The 21,349-nt window shown below is 50.4% G+C and overlaps 1 protein-coding gene across 1 annotated transcript; it reads left to right on the forward strand.

Moving 5' to 3' along the window:
- Positions 1-9,325: 9,325 nt before the first annotated feature.
- On the forward strand, positions 9,326-19,802 carry LOC128097785 (protein AMBP-like). Its single transcript, XM_052718493.1, is given in 12 exon segments — positions 9,326-9,484; positions 10,567-10,715; positions 12,194-12,270; positions 13,467-13,561; positions 13,564-13,603; positions 14,354-14,421; positions 14,423-14,456; positions 15,193-15,239; positions 17,180-17,261; positions 18,309-18,476; positions 18,797-18,970; positions 19,777-19,802. Coding segments are annotated over 12 exon segments (1,074 nt in total). The 5' UTR covers positions 9,326-9,370.
- Positions 19,803-21,349: the final 1,547 nt, after the last annotated feature.

The raw sequence follows: 21,349 nt of genomic DNA on the forward strand, positions 1-21,349 counted from the left end.
CTGATGGGGAGGAGACATTCGTTAGAGCTCTGGAGGCCATCTATGAGTTTCCAGAATACTGGCACATCTGAAGAGACCTGGAGATGTGAGACAAGTTGAGTCTCCCAGATCCTTGGGAGTCCCATCTTTAGCGAGTGCAGAGTGGGGTGTGTTGCAGAAGCCACAGATAGCTGTAGGACAGATGGCACAAGTTTCAGGAAGATGCTTCTGAGGACACTGTTCAAACTACCGGGAGATGCTCACTTGTGCACTTGTACACACACAGCATGCACACACAACCTGCACACATACAGCATGCACACACACAGCATGCACACACAGCATGCACACACAACCTGCACACATACAGCATGCACACACAACCTGCACACACACAGCCTGCACACACAGCATGCACACACACAGCATGCACACACAACTTGCACACATACAGCATGCACACACAACCTGCACACACACAGCATGCACACACAACCTGCACACACACAGAATGCACACACACAGCATGCACACACAGCATGCACACACAACCTGTACACACACAGCATGCACACACAGCATGCACACACACAGCCTGCACACACAAATAAAGTTTTCAAAATCAATCAGTAAAAGTAAATGACCGTGAGGAGGGCCAGGCTCATAGCTCAGGGAGATGAGCACTTGCCCTGGGTTCAAATCACGCCACCCTACAAAAAGACAGTGAAGTCTCATCAGGGATGAACCCCCAGACAGACGCCCAAGAGTCAGAGTCAATGGAGAGTGGACCCTACTGTCAGAGCAGCTTGCGACTTTAACCCCTATCTCCCCAGTGGCTCTTTTCTCTTCAAGCATTTCTCCTTTGGTCTCATGACACATTTGCCCAAATTCATATTCCGTTTTAGAGCTCTTGTGGGAGTTTCAGCCCCTTAGGGGACAGTTTGTCTCCTTGTAAAGGACAGTTCCATCTCTGACTTCTTAAGTGTCCAGGATGCATCTGCCTTAGTTTTCCAGATAAACATGGTGGGTCAAGTAGGCAAATAGATGTGGCCCTGCTAGGAATCAGGAACAGCGATCAGTAGAACTCCAGACAGGTGAGTGCCATGGCTGGAGAGCAGGACTCTAACCGAGAGACCTGCTCCATGAGCCTTGCATGGCCCTAGTTGTCACTGATGTTGGCCCTAGGATGAACTTTGACAGTTGAGTTGGGCTGTGGCCCTGAACCCTCACTCACTGTGATTGTAAGCCCTCACTTAGAGACAAGCCCTCTACTTAGCAGATACTGGTAATACTAGCCTGAAGCTGAGCCAGTGCCCTGCTCTTGTGGATCGTCTAGCCAAGTGATGAGGAAAAGAGAAGCCAAATGACAATGACTGTGCAGGAATCGTGACAACTAGTGCATCTGTGTGTGCCAAGCCCTGCTCGCAAGCCTCACAGTGTGCCAGAGCCTTCGTTCCTCAACAGCTACCCGAAGCAATGTGGATGCACTTCTCAGTTTACAGGAAGGAGAGGCAGGATGCACATGTGATAGGAACAGCTCCAGAGGAAAAATGTTCTCAAAGGCCACTGTGCGAGCAGTCCAGCTGGACCTCAGGGGAAGGACCAGTCAGGGGTCCCTGAATATAGTCAGTTTGAGCCGAGAGAGCCCAACCATGTCAGGAAGAAGTTTGCCCCTAGGAGGAAGTGTTACCACCCCACAGACAGGGAATTCCTCAGACTGGGTCACTGGCAACCTGGCTCAGCAGATAATGGCATCTCCCTCCAAGCCTAATGGTCTGAGTTCAATCCCTGGGACCCATGTGTTAGGGAGAGAATCAACTTCTGAATGCTGTCCTCTGACATCCACACGCAATGTATGGCACACGTGTACCCACAGACATATACAGACCTGCACACGAAATAAAGAAATGAAATGTTATTTTTTAAAAGGATTCTTTCAGACTTCTCAGGGAAGCAGGACTTGTACAGCCCCAGCTGGAATTGAGAGAGCCGGAAGTGCAGGGCAGTGGTGTCCAATGGGCAGGGCCGTGGACAAGGCAGGTCTGAATGGTCCCCAGGCTCTGGAGTCTCAGCAGGCTTCACTCTCTCTCAGCCTCCATCTGCCCAGCTTACCAGCTACATGATGAAGTATTAACCTCACTGAGCCTCAATGTCTTCTGTGAAGTGAGGATAAAATGATTTACCCTAAAGAGATCCAAGCGCTCATGAGGATGATAGGATTAAAGTGGATGCTTACAGCCTGAAGCCCAAAGCCTGGCCCTGGCCGGTGGTGCTACATAGACGCTAGCTGTTATCACTAGGTCGTCACCAACAGATGTTCCCAGCACCAGCAGGGACCTGTCATTCCTGTGCCTGCCCAGAGAGAACTGGGTTAGGCTCTCGCCTCCTGCTATTACAGATGGTGATGTCATCTCTGCTGGCTTCTTCCTTCACTGGATGCCCTGGACACCGAGTCTCCCGGGACAACAGGAGCCAGTCAGAGGAGAGCAGGAGAAAGGTTCCACTCTTGTCCAAGGTAATAGTTGGGGAATTTCCACCTGTCTTTCTTGAGGAAAGGCCAGTGGCACACTCTGAGGAGCCCCACTTGCCTTGTGGCTGCAGGAAGGAACCACTTTTGTCTTTCCACACATGTTAGGGTGCATTCACATGGTCAGCTGGAATGGGGAGAGCCCTAAGGTCTTGCTTCTATGGACAGAAGAGTCCAGCCTGCAAAGTGCAAGACAGTGACAGTGTGCCCTTCTAGGGCATTCACAAAAACTTCACAAATTCCTTCTGGAGGCCTTCTTCCTGGTGCCAGATACCAGGTGACAAGCTTTGTCTCTAGGACAGCTGGATCTCTAGGACGCTTTGAATTCCTCAGGGTCCCACCTTCGTGTGTGTGTGTGTGTGTGTGTGTGTGTGTGTGTGTGTGTGTGTATACATGCTATGTGTGCAAGTATGTGTGTGTAGGCATGCACACTCCCATGTGCTTGTAGAGGCCAGAAGTCAACCTCAAGTGGTACTCTCAAGTGTCATCCACCTTGGTTTTTGAGGCAAGGTGTGGTGATATATTGTTTGTCATCTAGGAAATAAAGCTTGCCTGAAGATCCGAGGACAGAGCTAGCCACAGAGTTAGCCAGAGAGTTAGGCAGTGGTGGCACACACTTTAATCCTATGGGAGGCAGAGATCCATCTGAATCTCTGTGAGTTTAAGGCCACCCTAGACTACACAAGATTAATACAGTCTAAAAGAAACAGAACCAGACAGCGGTGGCACACACCTTTAATCCCAGCACTTGAGATCTCATGCCTTTGCTCCCAGTATCTGGGAAGCACACATGTCATTAATCCCAGCACTAGGAAGGTTGAGACAGGAAGTGATAAGGCTGGGCGGAGAAAGGCATATAAGATGGGAGGAGACAGGAGTCAGTCCTTTTGGCTGAGGACTCAGAGGCACTCAGTCTGAGGATTTGGGGAGACAGGATCTTCTCTTTTGGGCGGAGGAGCTGGCGAGGTGAGAAGTGGCTGTGGCTTGTTTCTCTGATCTTTCAGCACTTACCCCACTATCTGGCTCTGGGTTTTTATTATAAGACCATTTAGGACTGATGCAACAGCAGGGTCTTTTACCTGGCCCAGAACTTGCTGACTCAGCTAGGCAGGTGGCCAGAGAGCTCTTGGAATCTGCCTGTGGATAATGCGTGCACACACACACCTACACACACACACACACACACACACACACACACACACACACACACACACACTCACACACACACACACACACACACACACACACACACACACGCACTGACCTCTCTGTGGGTTCTGAGGATACTACCCAAGTCCTCCTGTTTGCATGGCAAGTACCGTACCACCCTCCCGGCCACACAGTGTCCGCTCTCTAAGCCACCAGCTCCCTACAGTCCCAGCCGACACCATCCCACGCTCCGTCCACTCACTGAGCCTCGCTCTCTCCAAGGAGCAAGAGCAGGATGGCTCTTTTGCCGTTCATCTTCATGCACACCTTTGCTCTCCCACTCACCCCACTTCACTCAGGACAGAAAGCAGAGTCCCAACAGGCAAGAAAACAGGTAGCAGGGGTCAGAGGTGTTCCTGGACAGTGTGGCCAAGAGGTCCTGCCGGTTACCGGGGCCCAGGGGTAGGGATGTCAGCAGAGAGCCTTGGTGATCAGGGAGGCAGCTCTGGGTTTGTGACGATGATGACTTACCTGCAGGTGACCTTCAACACCTCATCTCTCAGCCTGCTTTCCTACCTGCAAAACAAGGCTACCCGAGTAGTCAGGGCCTGAGTAGAGACTTGAGAGAGACAACCTGCAGGACGTGCAGGTCTCCTGGGTGCCTGACAGTCTATGTGCTCAATTCCTGCTCCCCAGCAGAATACCCCCAAGGACTTTAGTTTTGTTTAAGGGCCTCTCTCAACCCTTCAGCTCTCTAACAGGCATGGGGATTGGCAGGTCAAGATGGAAGCTGACGAGGGGGTTCCAGCAGGCTCAAGGAAGACAGACTCTAACCTTCTTAGGTTAGAGTTGTATTTTGTTGTTATTTTCACACGCCTTTGCTGCAGGCCTGAGTCCCTCTTCTTTGCTTTTTGCAAGTTCTCTGCTGCCCTCTGGTGGACAGGAGGCATTCATGCATTCCCAGTCCAATTCCAACCAGGTATGGAGGCCAAAGCTGGGTGGGCTCAGCGCCCTGTGCCTGTAATCACGTGGCTTCCTCAAGTCCACACATTTTGGGGATGTTTTCCCAGGCGTCTGCCATGCCCTGTTTCAGCTTTGTCACTTGAGTGAGCACTGTCCCGTTTGGATGTTTAGAAGAAACAGCTGAAGCCAGGGAGGGAAAGGACTGTAAGTCACTGAGGACTGATACTCAAGTCTCCAGGTGGCACCCCTCAACCCCGTCTTTCTTTTGACAGGGTCTCAGGTAGCCCAGTCTAGCCTTGAATTTTATATGTAGCCGAGGATGACCTTGAACTCCTGATCCTCTTCCCTCTGCCACTCAAGAGATGAGATTACACTATGTGCCGCTGTGCCTAGTTTATGCAGTTGCTGGGATTCGAACCCAGGGCCTCATGCATGCTAGGAATGCATTTCACTTACAGAGATAGAGACCCAGCCTGGCTTTATTCTTGGTCACAGGGTGAAAAGCAGAGCGTGGAACTCAGCTGGGCAGCAAGGACTTCTTTTTTCCACTGCCCTAGCTTCCACCCCCGCTTCCCTCTGGCAGCTCTGAATGGATAGCCTGTGACAGTGGATAGGGCCTCCACCCTGCCATGCCCTTCGGCACTAAGCTTGCCCACACCCACTGGCCTTGGTTCTACCCTGAGGTCCCTGCTGGTCCAGTCGCAGCTTCGACTGTCCAGTCCTCCCCTCTTCCTGGAAGCCTCCTGAGCACTTACTGTCCCCCAGCTCTTTCCCGGTCTCCCCATTGATCTCCCCTGACCTCAGATATGCTCTCTACTGCCTTCTGAACATAAGCAACCCTGCCCCTGCCCACACACACAGAGCAAGGAGCAAGCCCCAGGCCTGGCAATCCTGCCAGTCACATGGGCCCAGCCCCTCCCCTCTATCCTCCAAGCTCCCAGAGTAGGGATGCTTTTAATTTTAATTAAAAATATCTTTACATGTATTGATTTTATAAGCATGCACATGTGTGCACATGAGTGTAGGGTTCAGAGGACAACTTACAGAAGCTGGTCCTCTCCTTCCATCATGTGGCTTTCAAGGATCAAACTCAAGGCATCAGGCTTGGTAGAAGGCACCTTAACCTATAGAGCCATCTCACCAGCCCTGGTATTGGTTTATTTATTGTATCTCAAATGCATTTCTCTCTCCATTTTCCTCTTCTGAGACTTTTGTGACTTTGTCCCCAGTGTTGAGATGACTTCCCTTCTGGGACCTCACTCTCCTGTGCACTCATGTCTGGACATGTCCTCTCTTGGGTGAGTCCTCCTCCCCTGGCTTCTGCTTCCCATCACTATACTCTGCCTTAGATCATTTCCTCATTTGCCAGCCTCCTCCTCAAAGCCTGTCAGGGTCCCTATTCTGGTCCTAGCGACAAGCTTGAAAGAATGAACACTTGAATACCTATGACATGAGAGTGAGGGTGTAGGCATGGGCTATAAGCTGAGTGACCTTGAACAAGTCCCCTCCCCAATGTGTTCGTCTGAAAACTGAGGCTTCTAATGTCTGCTAGGTTCCTAGGAGGGCAACATCCTCCCCACCTTCAAATTATTCCAGAATCATGATGATTCCTGTGAACTTTGGGCCCCCTGGGAGGGCAGGACCCCTCAGCTTCTACTTTGAAATAAAGGAGAAGAAGGAATGGGGACCCTAGGTCTGCCTGTCTTCTGTCCCTGCAGCCCCTGTTAATGTTTAAAAGTAGTTCAAAGTCCAGATGGCCTTGGCTGGGGTCCCCTCTGCTTGCTCTGGTTAATAATCTCAGGAGTGCAAACATCTGGAGCAAGAGGAGAGATCAGCACCCTTGGCCATCCTGTGGTCACCTCACCCTCACCCCCGCCCCACAACTTCTACTCACGGCATGTTGAGTACTAAGTAAACTCCCAGCTTGCCCTCACCCCAGCAGGTTGTACTACGAGCATATGGGCTTGTCCCCAAGAGTCTGAGATAAGAGTTGGGGTACCCTGAGTGCATTAAGCTTTCCAGCCTGCCAGGAAGGTCAGAAAGGTCATGTTGGAGGCTAGAGAGATGGTTCAACAGTTCAGAGCAGTGGCTACTCTTCCTGAGACCCCAAGTTCAATTCCCAGCACCCACATGGCAGCTCACATCTGTCCATAACTCCAGTTCCAGGGTTTCTGATACCTTACACAGACATACATGAAGTCAAACTACCAAAGAACATACAGTAAAAACAAAATACACATATATATATATATAACTTATTATATATAGTATTTTAATACATATGGTATATAAATTATATATAAAACATATATTGCTATATAGTTATATGAATATATAACCTTACATGCATTATAGTATTGCATATTATCAGTATTACATATTAATATATTCATATGAAATATATTTCTATAAAACTATAAAATATATTTTCAAATATATTATTATTATATAAATTATATATATATGGATGTATAATGCATGTAGCCCAGGTAGTAGGACAGTCACGGGGTGGGCATGGACATTCCCAGACTGCGTCTACAAGTGGGTCTCTCTTGCCCTCCAGGTGGTCTAAATGGTAACTGTCCTGTCCTCTCATTTGCAGATAAGGGTAGAGGGAAAGGTGTCCCCAAGCTCCCACAGAACAAGGAGTCAAGATGCCTCACTTCTGCTTCTCTGTTCTCCATCTCAGGTCACCTCCTTGTGCCCACCGTTAGTCAACCGTGAAAGACTGAGACACTGGGCTGCTGAGATGGTTTAGTGGGTAAAGGGCTTGCTGCCAACCTTGATAAGCCAAGTTCGATCCCTGGAACCCACAAGGTGGAAGGAGAGAACAGACTTCCGCAAATTGTCCTCAGATTTCCACATGTACCTCCACCACAGCACATGCACTGTGGCATGTGTACTCCAGTCCAGACTATTCCCAATCAATTAATCAAAATTAATCTTTAAAAAGTCTGAGAATCAGGAACACAAAAGAGGGTAACTATGCCAGAAAGTTAAGCCAAGACAGTTGCTGTGTTGAACTGTATATGGAGGCCTTGTGCTTTCTGTCAGCCAGAGCCCAAAAAAAAAAGCCAATTCCATCCGTGGACAAGCTGTCACTTACGGTACACAGGAAACCCTCTCATTTACAAATAGACACATGTGCTCTGGATACCAGCAAAAGAGGACTGTGTCTGCTGGGCCTCACAGAAGGTCATAGAGCACCATATGCTCAGGCACTGACTATGGAAGGGAACCCCTGATTCTTCTAGAGCCCTTGCTCTCAGGAGTCAGCTGTGACAGGGATGCCTTGTGCATGAAGGAATCTGTCACAAGAGGAGCAGGGAGGTAGGAAGGATGGTGGCTGGAACCCCTGGAGAAGAGAGAAGCACATGGAGACAGATCATAGTATCATGGAAAGGAGTTTTTAAAAACTCCTTTTAGAATATGTAAATCTAGATGCTAAGGATGGAGCTCAGTTGGTAGAGCTCTTGCCCAACATGCACAAAGTCTGGATTTAACCCCCACCACAGCATAACCCAGGCAATGGTAGTGCATGCCTGTGATCCAGGCACTCATGACATGGGGGCAGGAAGATCAGATATTCAAAGGCAGTTCTGACTCCAAATGGAGTTCAAGGCCAGGCTGAACTATATAAATCCCTGTCTCAAAGAGAAATTTTTATTGTTGTTTTAGATTGAAAGGTTACTATGTTACCCTCCATGGGCTGCTGTTGCAAAAGACTCCAAATCCCTAGGAACAAAACAAAATAAGTGTGTCATCCTGAACAAACTTGCCATAACTGATCTCATCTAAAAGTAGGACCCTGATCTGGGCTTCTGAAAGGACATACATCTTGCAGAGGTGGTAAGTTACCCTACACAGACACTTCAGGGATAATGCTGCTGCCCACTGGAATAGCCCTCCAGCCCCAGGGCTAGCATCCAGATACTGATGTTAGCTCTGCTTATGGGTGAAGAAAAGAGAGGCCCAGCAACCTTTCCAAGCTCACACAGCAGGAAGACCACAGGAAGCTGCCTGGCTTTGGAATCTCTGCCCTTGACCTCCTACAGGTGCTCCCTCTCTCATGGTGGGGCCCTGGGTCATTCTTGTCACTCCTGGGATACTCACGACATATGTCTGGGAAAGGGCCATGCACAGGTTTCTGAGGTGGGTGTGGGGGGTTCAGCTGGGTCCTGATACTTCCACTGTGAGAAACCAGTGTGGCTCCATGAAGGGACATCATCCCTCCTTGTTATATTGATCATCAGGGATTGAGAAGCTGGAGATGAAAAAGATCCCTGTGGGGAAGGATGCCAGGGCCTGGTCTTGCTCTGCAGTCAGTTTTCCTGGGTCTCAGTTTTATCATGTGAAAAACAGGCCAGAGCAGGCAACCTGTCCCTGCTGGCTCACTGGCATGAGGTAGGACTAGAGGAAGTCATTGTCTGACTCCCCTAGCCCCTGTGCACCCTGGGGAGGGTTAGACCTATTAGAAAACCTCTCTAGAGTCTGAATCCTATTGTGCTTGGTCAAGGTCCCTTCGGAGTCAGGAACCATGACTTCCTGTCCACAGAGCTGGACCTGGGCTGGACTGCAGGCATCAATTAAAGCTGGCCCAGGACACTGATTGACCAGGCTGAGCAAACACCAAGGTCCTCATATACCTCTGGCCTCTTCCCCAGCTTCACTCTGCAGCTGACCCCAGCAGGAAAGTAGTCCTTTGCTTCTGCACCAAGTCGTGAGACCTCAAAGGCCAAAGACCCCAGAGCCATGCAGGGTCTCAGGACTCTGTTCCTGCTGCTGACTGCCTCTCTGGCTTCAAAGGCTGACCCAGTGGAAACACTTCCAGACATCCAGGTTCAGGAGAATTTTAGCGATTCTCGGGTAAGGTTGGCTTATCTGGCTGAGATGGCCACAATGGTGGCATGTCCACGCCACTGGACTCTGCTGGCCAAGGCCTGTCTGTCATGGGATGTCTGTCTTCCCATCTTGTACACATCTCAATCCCTAAGGCTCCGTCCTGGCCTGACTGTTAGGTAGGTTATTCTGGGATACTGGGAAGCTACAGTTCCCTCTCATGTCATTCAGGCTATGGGGCCCTCTGTGAGCCTAATGTCTTCCCAGTCTGCCCTGTCCTCATGAGTTCCCAGAGGAATTCACAGGTGGCAGGAGGCACAGGATGGGCATGGGCCTGTGAGCTTTGGGGACAGGCCTGTGGGATCATGGGAGGAAGAGAAGCAGGACACGGGTTGATGGGGATGGGGAGTATGAGCCTAAGGGCACCCTGGCCTTTGGCAGGCAAGGCACTCATGTGTCTATGCGGATGTGTGTTTGTGCAAATATTTGTATATGCGTGTGTGTATGTGTGTGTACATGTAAGTATTGTGGAGTTGGCAGCCCTAGCTGTCCCGAATCATAAAGTGATAAGGCTGGGGGACCCTGTCTGTCTCCATGGTCTATCTGAGGGACTCTCAGAACTCTCCAGGTGATTTTCTATACCTTAGGACAAGGAACAGGTGTGCTGTGGGTGTAGGGGTTGGAAGGTCAGCACCATCAGCATGGTGTCAGGAGGAAGAGGTGGTTGGCTGGTCCCACAAGGCCCTATCAGGTTTGTAGTGTCTCCATGGCATGTCCACAGGCTGCCTCACAAGGTGTCGGACACCGCTGTGGAAGGCATAAAACCCAAGCCTCACACTCCTGGGCAGTGGTGGCTGGTGTTCTCAGAGTATGCTGTCTGGACTCTACTGCCTACAGGGGTATCACAGACACTTTACACCTATGGTTAGACTTTGTGCAAGGCGGGGACATTGCACACCTCTGCCCTCACTGTGCTGTGCCTAGGAACTCCATTATCAGCCTTAGACACTGTCCTAAAGGGCTGGCCCTTGGAGGAAGGAAGGGGAACGTGGACATGTCCTTCTCAAAGGCCTGGGTGAATCCAGATCCTAGCTTGTGGCTCTTCCTAGATCTATGGAAAAATGGTTCAACCTGGCAAATTAGGCTCCACCTGCCCGTGGCTGAGGAAGATCAAGGACAAGATAAGCATGAGCACACTGGTACTAGCAAGAAGGGGAGACAGAAGCAGAGATCAGGTGTGTCCAGCACCCCGATGGAGGTGAGTGGGGGCCGCAGGAGCGACCCAGGTTCCCAATACCCCCCACACCTTGTCCCTGGAAACCACAGCTAGGGCCTCGCTTCCGAGTCTCGAGGTGTCACTTCTGTCCACCCTCTCAACAAACATCTTGTGTGCCTCTCAAGGACCGTGTCTCCAACACTAGGCTTCTTGTGCAAGCTGCCCTTTCCTTGGGGTTTCCTCAGCTGGGGAAAGGGAACAACTACCCTACGGACCTAGCCAAGTAGCCTCGGGCCAGCAGGTCTAGGGTGGAGTTACTAGACTCTACTCATCCCTCCCCTGAGGGGCCAAACAGCCCTCATGAAGGTCTGCCCCCTCTCCAAGGGCCCTCCCCACCTATCCTTGCTCCTCTTCTGCCTCTGAGGTAGAAGCCTCCTTCCCTTCCTCCCTCCCCCCTCTCCTCCTCCTTCCTCCCTTTCTTCTCCTCCCTCCCTCTCCCTTCCCTCCCTGCCCTCCTTCCTTCCTCCACTCCTTCCCCTCCCTCCCCCCTCATTCCTTCCTCCCTCCCCTCCCTACCCTCCCCTGCCTCCCCCTCCCTTTCTTCCTGTCTCCTGCAGTCTGTCTACTTCCCTTTCCACCTTCCACCCACTCACTCTCTCTCCCTCTGATCGAGTCTTCACCCAGCAACCAGAACGACCTTTAAAAAAACAAAAAGTACCCACTGAAGAGAACCTTCCATGGCTTCCCACTGTGCTCTGTATTAAGAGTGAAATCTTGACATGGCCTCTAGGCCTTTCAGCTCTCGCCTCTCCCTGCCCTGTGCTTGCCCATAGACCTTTGTAACCCTCGCGCATCAGATCTTTCAGTTCCCGGTGCCCTTCAGGCTGTCAGCCCTCCAGATCTTTGCACATTTCCCTGACCTCTCTGGTCTAATTCTGTGAGTCCTTTGGGATACTAGTTCCATGTCATTTCTTCAAGAAAGCTCTCCTGGGACCCCCAAGGTTCAGGCCACATCACATGACCTCTTGAGTACAGTGATTCTACTTACTGTGTGATGTATACACTGTTTGTTATGTTGTTAGGAATACACTGTTTGCATCTAGGCCCTGGCTGGACTTCGTGGCCCCACATTACGGCAAACCCCACTCAAGGCTCTCCTCTGTGACCCCAGCATGTGGCACAAGAGCTGTTCACAGCAGACAGGGATTGATCATGAAACAGCAATAGCTAGAATACTACATGATCCATGAGAAGTGCTCAGTGATCCCAATGATGGCCATAGGGGCCATCATCCCCCATCGGGGGACATCAGGCCATGACTGAAAGCTGAGCATTGGTCCATCACTGCCACCAGGTAATGGGCAGCGATGACAATGTGACTTTACTGCTCACCCCTTGCCAGGAAGCAGGAATATAAAGGGGGATTTCCAAGGTCTAGGGATGACCATGAAACAAGATATTTGGAAATATTCACTTACAAAACAAACACGAAAAGGACATTTTGGCTTGGTCATTGCCAGGAGAGGTGTCTGTGAGGAGATCTCCTGGACCTATGAGAAGACAGACATCGATGGAAAGTTCCTCTCCTACAATCCCAGTGAGTGTGGGGACACACCACAGTCCCTTCCTTTCCCTTTCTCTCTCCCTGCTACCCATTGCAGCCTTCTTTCCGGTGTATCTGAGGAGTCATCCAGGCTGCCCTCAAATGTTTGGGCTCCACAGTTTCCTCTCATTTAGCATCTGTCCAGAACTGGGAGGAGGTGTAGATTGCCAAAGTTAGCAGCTCCCCCACCTGCAGGCCTCATGCTTGGTTCTAACTGACAGAGAATGTGGGTCCAAATTGACTCACAGATTAACAACTGTCTGTGGAATCTCCTCTGTGTGCCAAATCATTGTGCAGGAGATGAACACTGAATGTTGACAGCGGACCGGGGAACACTGATGGGGTGAGCAACAATAAGTAGATGAAGGGAATGACAGATGGGTTGATGGGGTCATCTGAAGACAAGTGGATGGAGTGACCAAAGGAGAAAAGAAGGAAGGAAAGAGACAGGAGAGAAGGAAGCAGAAGGGTGGAAGGAAGAAAGGAAAACCGGGCATGGTGGTTCGTGCTTATATTCCAGCAATAAGACAGAGGAAGAGGGACCAAGAAGTTCAAGGGCATCCTTGGCTACAAAACAACCTGAAAGGCCAGCCTGGGCTAAATGAGACTCCTCTCTTTTTTGTTAGTTTGTTTTATTTGGGGGAGGGGGTGTTGAGACAAAGTTTCTCTGTATAGATCTGGAGCCTTTCCTGGAACTCACTCTGTAGCCCCAGGCTGGCCTCAAAACTCACAGAAATCCACCTGCTTCTGTCCCCCCAAGTGCTAGGGATTAAAGGGGTGTGCCACCACAAACTGGCTTGAGACACTTCTTTAAAAACTAAAAAAGGAGGAAGGAAAGAGCAGGAATGGAAGGAGAGGTAATGGGGAAGGGGACAGAGAGAAGGAGAGGGAAAAGGTGGGAGGAAGGATGAAAGGGATGAAAAGAGGGAGGTGAGAAAAAGAGAGGGAAGGAACCAGGGAGGGAGGCAGACAAGGAGGAAGAGACCTGCAGGGGATGGATGGAGTGGAGCAGGGTGAGTCAATGCTGTCTAGTAGGTGGAGAGAGAGGCTGATGCTGGAGGAGCAGAAGGTGAGACCCCTGGAAGGGTCATGTGGTTGTGGGGAAGGATGCAGGCGTGCTTAGTGATGGGCCTCCAGGGTGAAGGGCCTGACCCACTGACTCCTCTGGTCTGCCTGTGTCTCCCACACAGAATGGAACGCAACCTTGGAAACCTACGTGGTCCACACCACTATGCAGTCACCCAACTATGACGAGTATGCCATCTTCCTTACCAAAAAGTTCACCCCCTGACCATGGACCCACCATCCACTGCCACCAAACTCTATGGTAAAGGCTTTATCAGTGAGCCTGTTGGAACTGGTGTGGGAAGAGATTTTTTCTTTATGGACCATGGGGAAGGAGCAGGAAGTTTGCTTTTCTTGCGTGAGAGAACTCTGGTTAGGGAGGGACAAGGGGTTTTGCCTTGAGGATGAAGAGTCCCAGTCTCTCTGGTGAGGTAGACTTCTCATTCCATCTCCAGAAGGAACTCCTGGGCGCTGGGAGACTGTTCAGTGGTTAAATCCCATGAGGTCAAATTGGGATACATAAAACCCACATAAACAGGAGATAGGCATGGTCTCCTGCCTATAATTCCAGTCAACAGGGGACCCCCCACACAAGCTGGGAAGTAGACTAGCTGTGTCAGTGAGTTCCGAGTCTGACTGAGAGACCCCCGCCCCCAATGAGTAAGGCAGGAGAGCGATAAAAAGTTGTTTTCCTTCTTCAACCCCCTAGCCTCTACCTGCACAGCTGCCCACATAGACAACACGTGTGCACCCATGAAAATGGAAAGGGCAGGGAGAAAGTGACCCCAGGGGCCACCAGGGCCCAGACAGAGCCAACAGGAAGAGCCCTGAATAAGGATCCAGAACCTATGACAGTCCCAATCTCTCTCTAGGGGAGCCATATTTCAACAGTATGTTAAGCGAGAATTAATGGCTCAATCCTTTCCACACTTTTCACTGGACACAGTCACCCCTACCTGGCCCACCCCTGTGTGCCTTGGACTTTCGTTATCTACTCTGCTTCTATTTGTAGGCCGGGAGCCACAGCTGAGGGACAGCCTTCTGCTGGAGTTCAGGGAGGTGGCCCTGAGTGTGGGCATCCCCTGAGAACTCCATCATTTTTATGATTGACAGAGGTAAGTGACATCTTGGCCCAGTCTGAATTTTGGTCCTGTAATCCTTCCTGCCCACACAGGACATCCTCAGTCCCCTGCACATTTCCCATACCACTCAGAGACAAACAAGTCCTCTCCCTCTCTACAGGGACTGAGAGGGCTCCCTGGGTTTATCCCAATTCTCAGAGCACCACACTAGCAGAGCCAGCATTTGACCAATTCCATTTTTCAGTCCCGCGGTCACAAGTCTCCATGCATGTATCCACAGACACTGCTGAGGAAGCAGCAGAGCCTTGGGGTTGAAGGCACAGACTCCACAGTCGGGTACCCACATTCAAGTTTAGTGGTTCAAGCACAGAGGCGTGGCTTTCTGGCTAGCCTTCCCAGAACCTTGCTTTCCTCATCTGCCAAATGGGATAACAGTGCTCTCCCCCCAAAGCCTTACTCTGAGGTGTCAGTGAGTTAAAGCCCACTAGAGACTGCAGCATGGTGACTTGGAAGTGCTCTGTAGATGCCACTATCGAGAACCTCCTGAGGATATACGGATGGGATGTTACTGCTGGCAACAGATGGTAGTGATGGTGCAGCCAGCGTTCTGTGGATGGTCCCATCCATGGCTCTGAGTGATGCAAGGAAGGCCTTCCCGGGAAGTGCTCTAAATCACGGGACACGTTGTTTACCTGGTACCAAAACAGAAATCTGGGTCTAGGATCTCTGGGCCTCTTTGCTCACCTCCTCTTTTGTGTCTTCTGCCTAGGGGAATGTGTCCCCGGGGACCTGCAGCAAGAGCCCACTTCACTTCCGGTGAGAATGTCTTCCCGCCCTCCTCAGCAGCCACGCCCCAGGCTCTCTGCACCATCAAGACCATCAGCCTGCTGCGGTTTAGGAACTGGCCAGCAGTATCAGTTTCTTGGGCACAGGAGCAGAGACGATGCCAGTCTCTGAGCACGGGGTGCAGGGATGAGGTGCACAAACACAGAGCCACAGCAGCCTGCCACCTCGCGTGGGACAGTGTTGAGCTTGCCAGTATTGCCCCCCCCCCTCCCCGCCATAGCCTCTCCACACTGGGACAGTGGGAAGGCTTGGCCAAGATGTTGGTTTCTTGGATGACAGTGGCTGCCTCTCTGGAGCACTTAGCATCCAGACCACCATGGCCGGCCACTGTCGTCCCCAACAGTGACCAGAACACTGACCCTGGTCCAATGGCCAGCCCGAGTCTGCTCCTACCCTGCCATGATCTTTCAAACCTCATCCTTAAGGGATGCCCCCAGGAAAAATTAAATAATCTATCTCCAGGATGGGCAGGAAGAATAGGTAGATCTTTTCCAAGGACTTGATGTACATGTCCTTGACCAGGTGGCCCAGCGTGGTGACCAAGTTCCGCCCCTCGTCTTCTTCAGCTATGCCTCTGTGTGTTACGGGAGCTCACCAGAGATGACCATTCTGACAGTATATAGCCAACTGAAAGTCTTTATTCCAGCCAGCTGGGACCACACCCAAGTGTCCAGGGACGTGGGTGTAGTCTCGAGTGCCCAGAGCACAGGTTTTTTAAAAGGCAGAAACCATGTCCCCGAATGCATGTCTCACTCTGCAGCTACATGGGGTGAGGACTTCTCAGAAATAAGTAGTTTGAAGCAAGCAGCTTTAACAGAAGCTAAGTTAGTGAGGACATCCCAACATCTGGTTCCTACGATAGAGTTGGGTAATTTCCCATGGGATTCTCCATCAAGGAGGCCAGATTCTAGTTAAACCTGAAATGGTCTCAGCAAGAATACAAGAAGGAGGAACCCCTGCACTCTCTTGTCCCGTCACACATGAACCCTCTGCCCCCGGCCATCAGCCACAACTATGGCCCTTGTCCTTCTTTTCTGGAATATCTATAAGGAGTTGCTTTTTAGTTTTTTAGGTTTTTTTGTTTGTTTGTTTGTTGTTTTGGGTTTTTTTTGCTGTTGCTGTTTGTTGTTTTTAATTTTGATGATTTCACCCCCCCCCATAATTGGGCAATGCAACTCTTTCTTCAACTCAGAAAATTTTCTTCTATTATTTCTACTCTATTTGTCTTCCCTCCACAACGCCTAGGATGTGGATTTATTTCCTGCAGTACCTAAATGGCAGTTTATTATCTCAACTATGAGGTTACACCCAGCATCTTTTCTGACTCTAATGATCTCCATCGCTGATGGTGGCTGTTGTATTGGTGGATATCATTGTGAATTTTATTGGTGGCTTAATTTTTTCATGTTTCTTGCTCTCATCCTCGTTAAGTAGATATAGTCTTTCAATTTAATCCAATTCTTCTGAGCAGCTGTATGATCTAACTCGTCCAGTCTTTTGTCTCTGTCTCTCCTTTCTCACCGAGGAAGGCCTATATGCCGCCAGGTTAAGATGGATCTGAAAGAGACCAGGGGCCCTGAAAGTTTTCAGTTGCCTCTTAAAAGAAAAAACAATCTAAGATCACCATAGTTCTGCCTTCTCAAGTCTTAGACCACTCCTGTGAGCAGAAAGGCTGCCTAGTGACCAGCAGTCTCTCTACCTATCCCTTTTTAAATTGGCCTTGAACTCTGCCTTGGGGGCCTCTACAGCCAGACATCCTCTTGAGCATAGCACTCTGTGAAGTCCCTTTCGGAATTTAGATTGATACTGGGGCTAGCCTTTCATTAGGCAGTCTAGTCTGTTTACACAACTCCAGTGGTTCAGGTGCAACGAAGTGAGATCTCTGCAAAGCTGGTGTTTCCTCTCTCCAGAGAGCCCGGAGGGCAGTGCTGCCCCAAGACAACGAGGGATCAGGGGCTGGGCCACTGGTAACTGAAGTCCTCAAGAAAGAAGGTAAGGAAGGACTCCCACCTGTTCACCTGCTTCAGCCATGCTGCAAAGAAGGGAGCCTGTGGCTGGCTCCCCCTGGCTGCCACAGCGCCTTGAGGCCCATCTCTCTGCTACAGTGTTGACAGCTGGCCAAGAGAAGGCAGATGAGGTTCTGTACCCCGTGGGGTTGGAGGGAGAGGAGCAGCAGATATGGTCCCAGGCTCAGGAGTGTTCAGCTCTGCCAAGAGGAATGAATTTCTTTCCTGTCTGTATGCTCACCAAGCCTTGGTTTTCTCTGCTATATAATGGGATACTCATCTCCTGAGCTGACCATTAGGGCTCTTGTGTCAATAATGGGGAAGGACATAAGGATGCTTTGTGTGGATGACAGTTCATTTAATTTGCTCAGCAAATGCCAAGCCTAACCCACCCTAGGCCTTGTGCTGGACATTTGGGTCTTCTTGGCTCTTTGGGTTTTAGTGGGGAGACTCCCAAGGAAGCAAACGATAGGTCCAAAGGACAACATCATCAAAGGGCTGGTGATCCTAAGAAGCCAGTGGTGAGGTGAGGAAAGACTCTTCCCAGGCCAAGGGAATTCAGGCCGTGTCCAGGCATCAAGAAGGGTTTTAAACATCACAGGAGAGCAAAGGCATGGTGACAACTTGGTGACGGAGTTAAGGAGGCTTTGGGGAGAGGAGGAGCCAGCTAGAGTCTCTGGGCAGATAGGTCTTTGGGTCATTGGTAAACCTCCCACTCTGGGTTATAGGGTGGAATGAACACTGAATTTTGAGTCTCTGGGTTTGGGTATTCATTCTGAGTTTCACCCATCTAGGGATGAAGGAGGTAAGGGGCACCTGCTTCTCATCCAAAGGATGAGTTATAGCCCTTTCATCACGGATGGTGCACATCAAGTCATATGCAGGCACACAGCAAGCACTTTTAGCATGGGTGATGCATATCAAGTCATACATAGGCACACAGAAAATGCTGTTAGCAGGGATGATGCATATAAAGTCATACATAGGTACATAGCAAGCACTAGGTAAGGGCTGCTCCTCTGTTCCTTCCCAGATTCCTGCCAGCTCAGCTACTCAGAAGGCCCCTGCCTAGGGATGATAAAGAGATATTACTACAATGGCACTTCCATGGCCTGTGAGCCCTTCCAATATGGGGGCTGCCTGGGCAATGGCAACAACTTCATCTCTGAGAAGGAGTGTCTGCAGACGTGCCGGACCGTAGGTGAGCATACCTTATCTTTGCACCCTCCTTACCCCCAAGCCTCGTCATCCCATTGGAGTTAGCCCATGAGCAGGAGTTAAAGTTTTCTCAGAGTGGAATCCAAGACAAGGTAGATCATAGGAATTCCACATCTACATACACGTGGCCTAGGTCAGTCATGCTCCCCTCCCCCAGAGACCCATCCAGTTTCCCAGTCTGGAAGAAGAAGGACTATGCACTCTAGATGTTCAGACTCCTCTGTCCCTGTCTCAGTCGTCCTGTGCATGGTCCATCAGCAGCTGCAAGGGGACTAACACTTCATGTCCCTCTCTCCTCCACAGCGGCCTGTAATCTCCCCATAGTCCAAGGCCCCTGCAAAGCCTATTATGAACTCTGGGCATTCGATGCAGCCAAAGGGAAGTGTATCCAGTTCGTCTACGGGGGATGCGGAGGCAATGGTAACAAGTTCTACTCTGAGAAGGAGTGCAAGGAGTACTGTGGAGTTCCTGGTGATGGTAAGAGGCCCCTTGGAGGCCAGGGGAGCAGGCAGGGACATCCTGGTAAGGGGTAGGGGCTGAGGACACCAGCTGTGGACACTTTCCCCGATGAGCAGCCTGGTCTATTCTCTGGGCCTCAGCTTTTTGCCTTGGAAATGGGCCAAAGCCAGGAACATGACCTAGCTGGTCCTAGCTGGACCACAGAAGATGATAACTCAGCATCAGCAGAAGGTGTGTAGGGCAGCTGAGGATCTTGGTGGAGCTGGCCTCTGGATCCTTCAGGCTAACCATATGGACCAAAGGGAACCCCCTCTCTTGCTTAGTGTTGAACCCAGGCCCTGACACATGCTAGGTGCTGGGCTTTTTTTCTTTTTAATGCTTTTGTTTTGAGGCAGGGTCACAGTGAGTTGCTCAGCCTGCCTTGAATTTTCCCTGTAGCCCAGGAAGGCCTTGATTTATTATTTTCCTGCCTCATCTTCCTGAGTAGCTGGGAATACAAGCCTGTACTACCTGGACGGGCCACAAGGGAAATTAGAAACCAGCTTTAAGCTCTTGTAAAAAGGCACAAAGCACCCACCTCTCCAACTTCTCAGTACCCACTGCAGGGTTAGCGCTCAGCTGGTAGGAGCTGCTCTTAAAGGGATGACCAGGGTATGCTGGCCACTTAGCATTCTCAGGGCCTTGCTATTCCCACTGGAGAATGGTACCCATACCAAGTCAGAAAGCCAGGCTGTTCCATGCAGCAGCCATGGGAGAGAAGTCATCTAGAAAGAAATGTTTCATCCCAACCCAAGGGCCTAGCCTGAGTTACTTTGTATCCGCAGGGTACAAGGAGCTAATACAGAGCTGAAGGTGCCAGTCTGCAAGGCAGAGGGCAGCCACTATCCCTCCCAGTGTGGGCTGGCCCAGGTGATCTGGACCCAAATAAAACAAGCTGTCAACTCCTGGCCTTCTGTGTGTTGGAGTCTCTCTGTCATGTTGTTGTAATACGGGGATTGGGGAAGAAAGCTCTGGTCATGAGTAATCCAGCCTTGCCAGGAGAGAAAGACACAATGGGACAACTTGGTGAAGTACAAGGTCCTTGCTGTGCCCCACTTCAAACACAACAGTCCCTAATTCTGCGCTAGTGTAGAGGGGGGTTATTTTCTTTTACTAAAACAAACAGGAACAAAGGAAGCCTAGAAACTTTGGCACTTGTTTCTAGAAGAGGTTGGATGGGGGTCACAAAGACCCAAGGACAAAGAAATAGCGATGTCCTGGAGTGTCCAGGTGCCTGAGGTTGTCGCCACCCTTGTCACACCCAAGTCCTTTCCAGTGGTTCCCTCCACCTGTTAGCTTGTCCCATCCACATCCCAAATTCTTATGGGAAGACACATCAGGGGTTTGGGTTGTGTCCTGAGGATACATCATCCTGTGGCTCACTTGTCCTACCTCTAATTTTCTGTCTTGAAGTCACCTGTTTCTGTGACAGTTCTGTGATACCCCCCAGGACAGCCATCCCCAGGGATTTGCTGCAGCTTTAAAGGGACAATAGTGTACCCTAACAGCACAATTATCCCTCTGATGGAATGGGGTGAGGCCTGCCGGGAAACCACTCCCAGAAATCCATACCACTCATCTCAAAAGGGACCAAGATTAATTCCCTGGAAGCTGGCCCTTACCGTGAAGAGTCACACAGCATCTCCAGTCTTGCTGTGGTTTTTTGGTGGTTACTAACCAGATTCCTTGCTACAGTACAGATGCAGCTGCTTAATAAACACCTTAAATGGTCATATAATCCAGAGGCTGGCCCTTCACAGGTGAGGTCCACTGGCCTTATCTGACCTTCAAGGCCTAGGGAATTCAGACACATCTGTGGATGCCACTGACTACCTGATAGTTGCAGCCATGGAGAAACTTGTGCACCAGCTTTTCCTGCTGGCACACAGAGGTCCTTGTAGAAGCTTCATTGGGGCATGCGTGTAGGGCAGGGCTGTTGCCCTCTGGGAAAGGGCCAAGTTTAGAGATGATACCTACATGTAATTTGACAGGATTTTTTCCAGAAGACTCAAGTGACTCAGCTTCTTAGAGTGGAGTTACCCTCCACTAGTCAGGGACATGGGTGGAGCCTGAGTTGGGAGGGGTCTGTGCTTTACTTACCTGGAGACCAAGAAGGCAGCCTTTCCATGCTGGGCTCCCTTGAGGCACTCTATCCTCTACACAGGCCTCAGTTCATTTTCTGGTGGGATCTTTTCTCCCTCAGCTTTGAGTCGATAGAAGAAAAACATGAATGTTCTCGTCTGTGGCATCAGGCCCTGAACAAGTTGTGGGAGCCAACTCTTGTGTGTTTATAGAGTCCCAATGCTTTCAAGACTGGGCTAGTCTTCCCCAGGAAATGAATGGTACATAGGACAGTTG

This window comes from Peromyscus californicus, unplaced genomic scaffold (assembly GCF_007827085.1).
Source record: "Peromyscus californicus insignis strain IS unplaced genomic scaffold, ASM782708v3 Scaffold_5__1_contigs__length_169319896, whole genome shotgun sequence".
In the NCBI taxonomy this organism is placed as follows: Eukaryota; Metazoa; Chordata; class Mammalia; order Rodentia; family Cricetidae; genus Peromyscus; species Peromyscus californicus.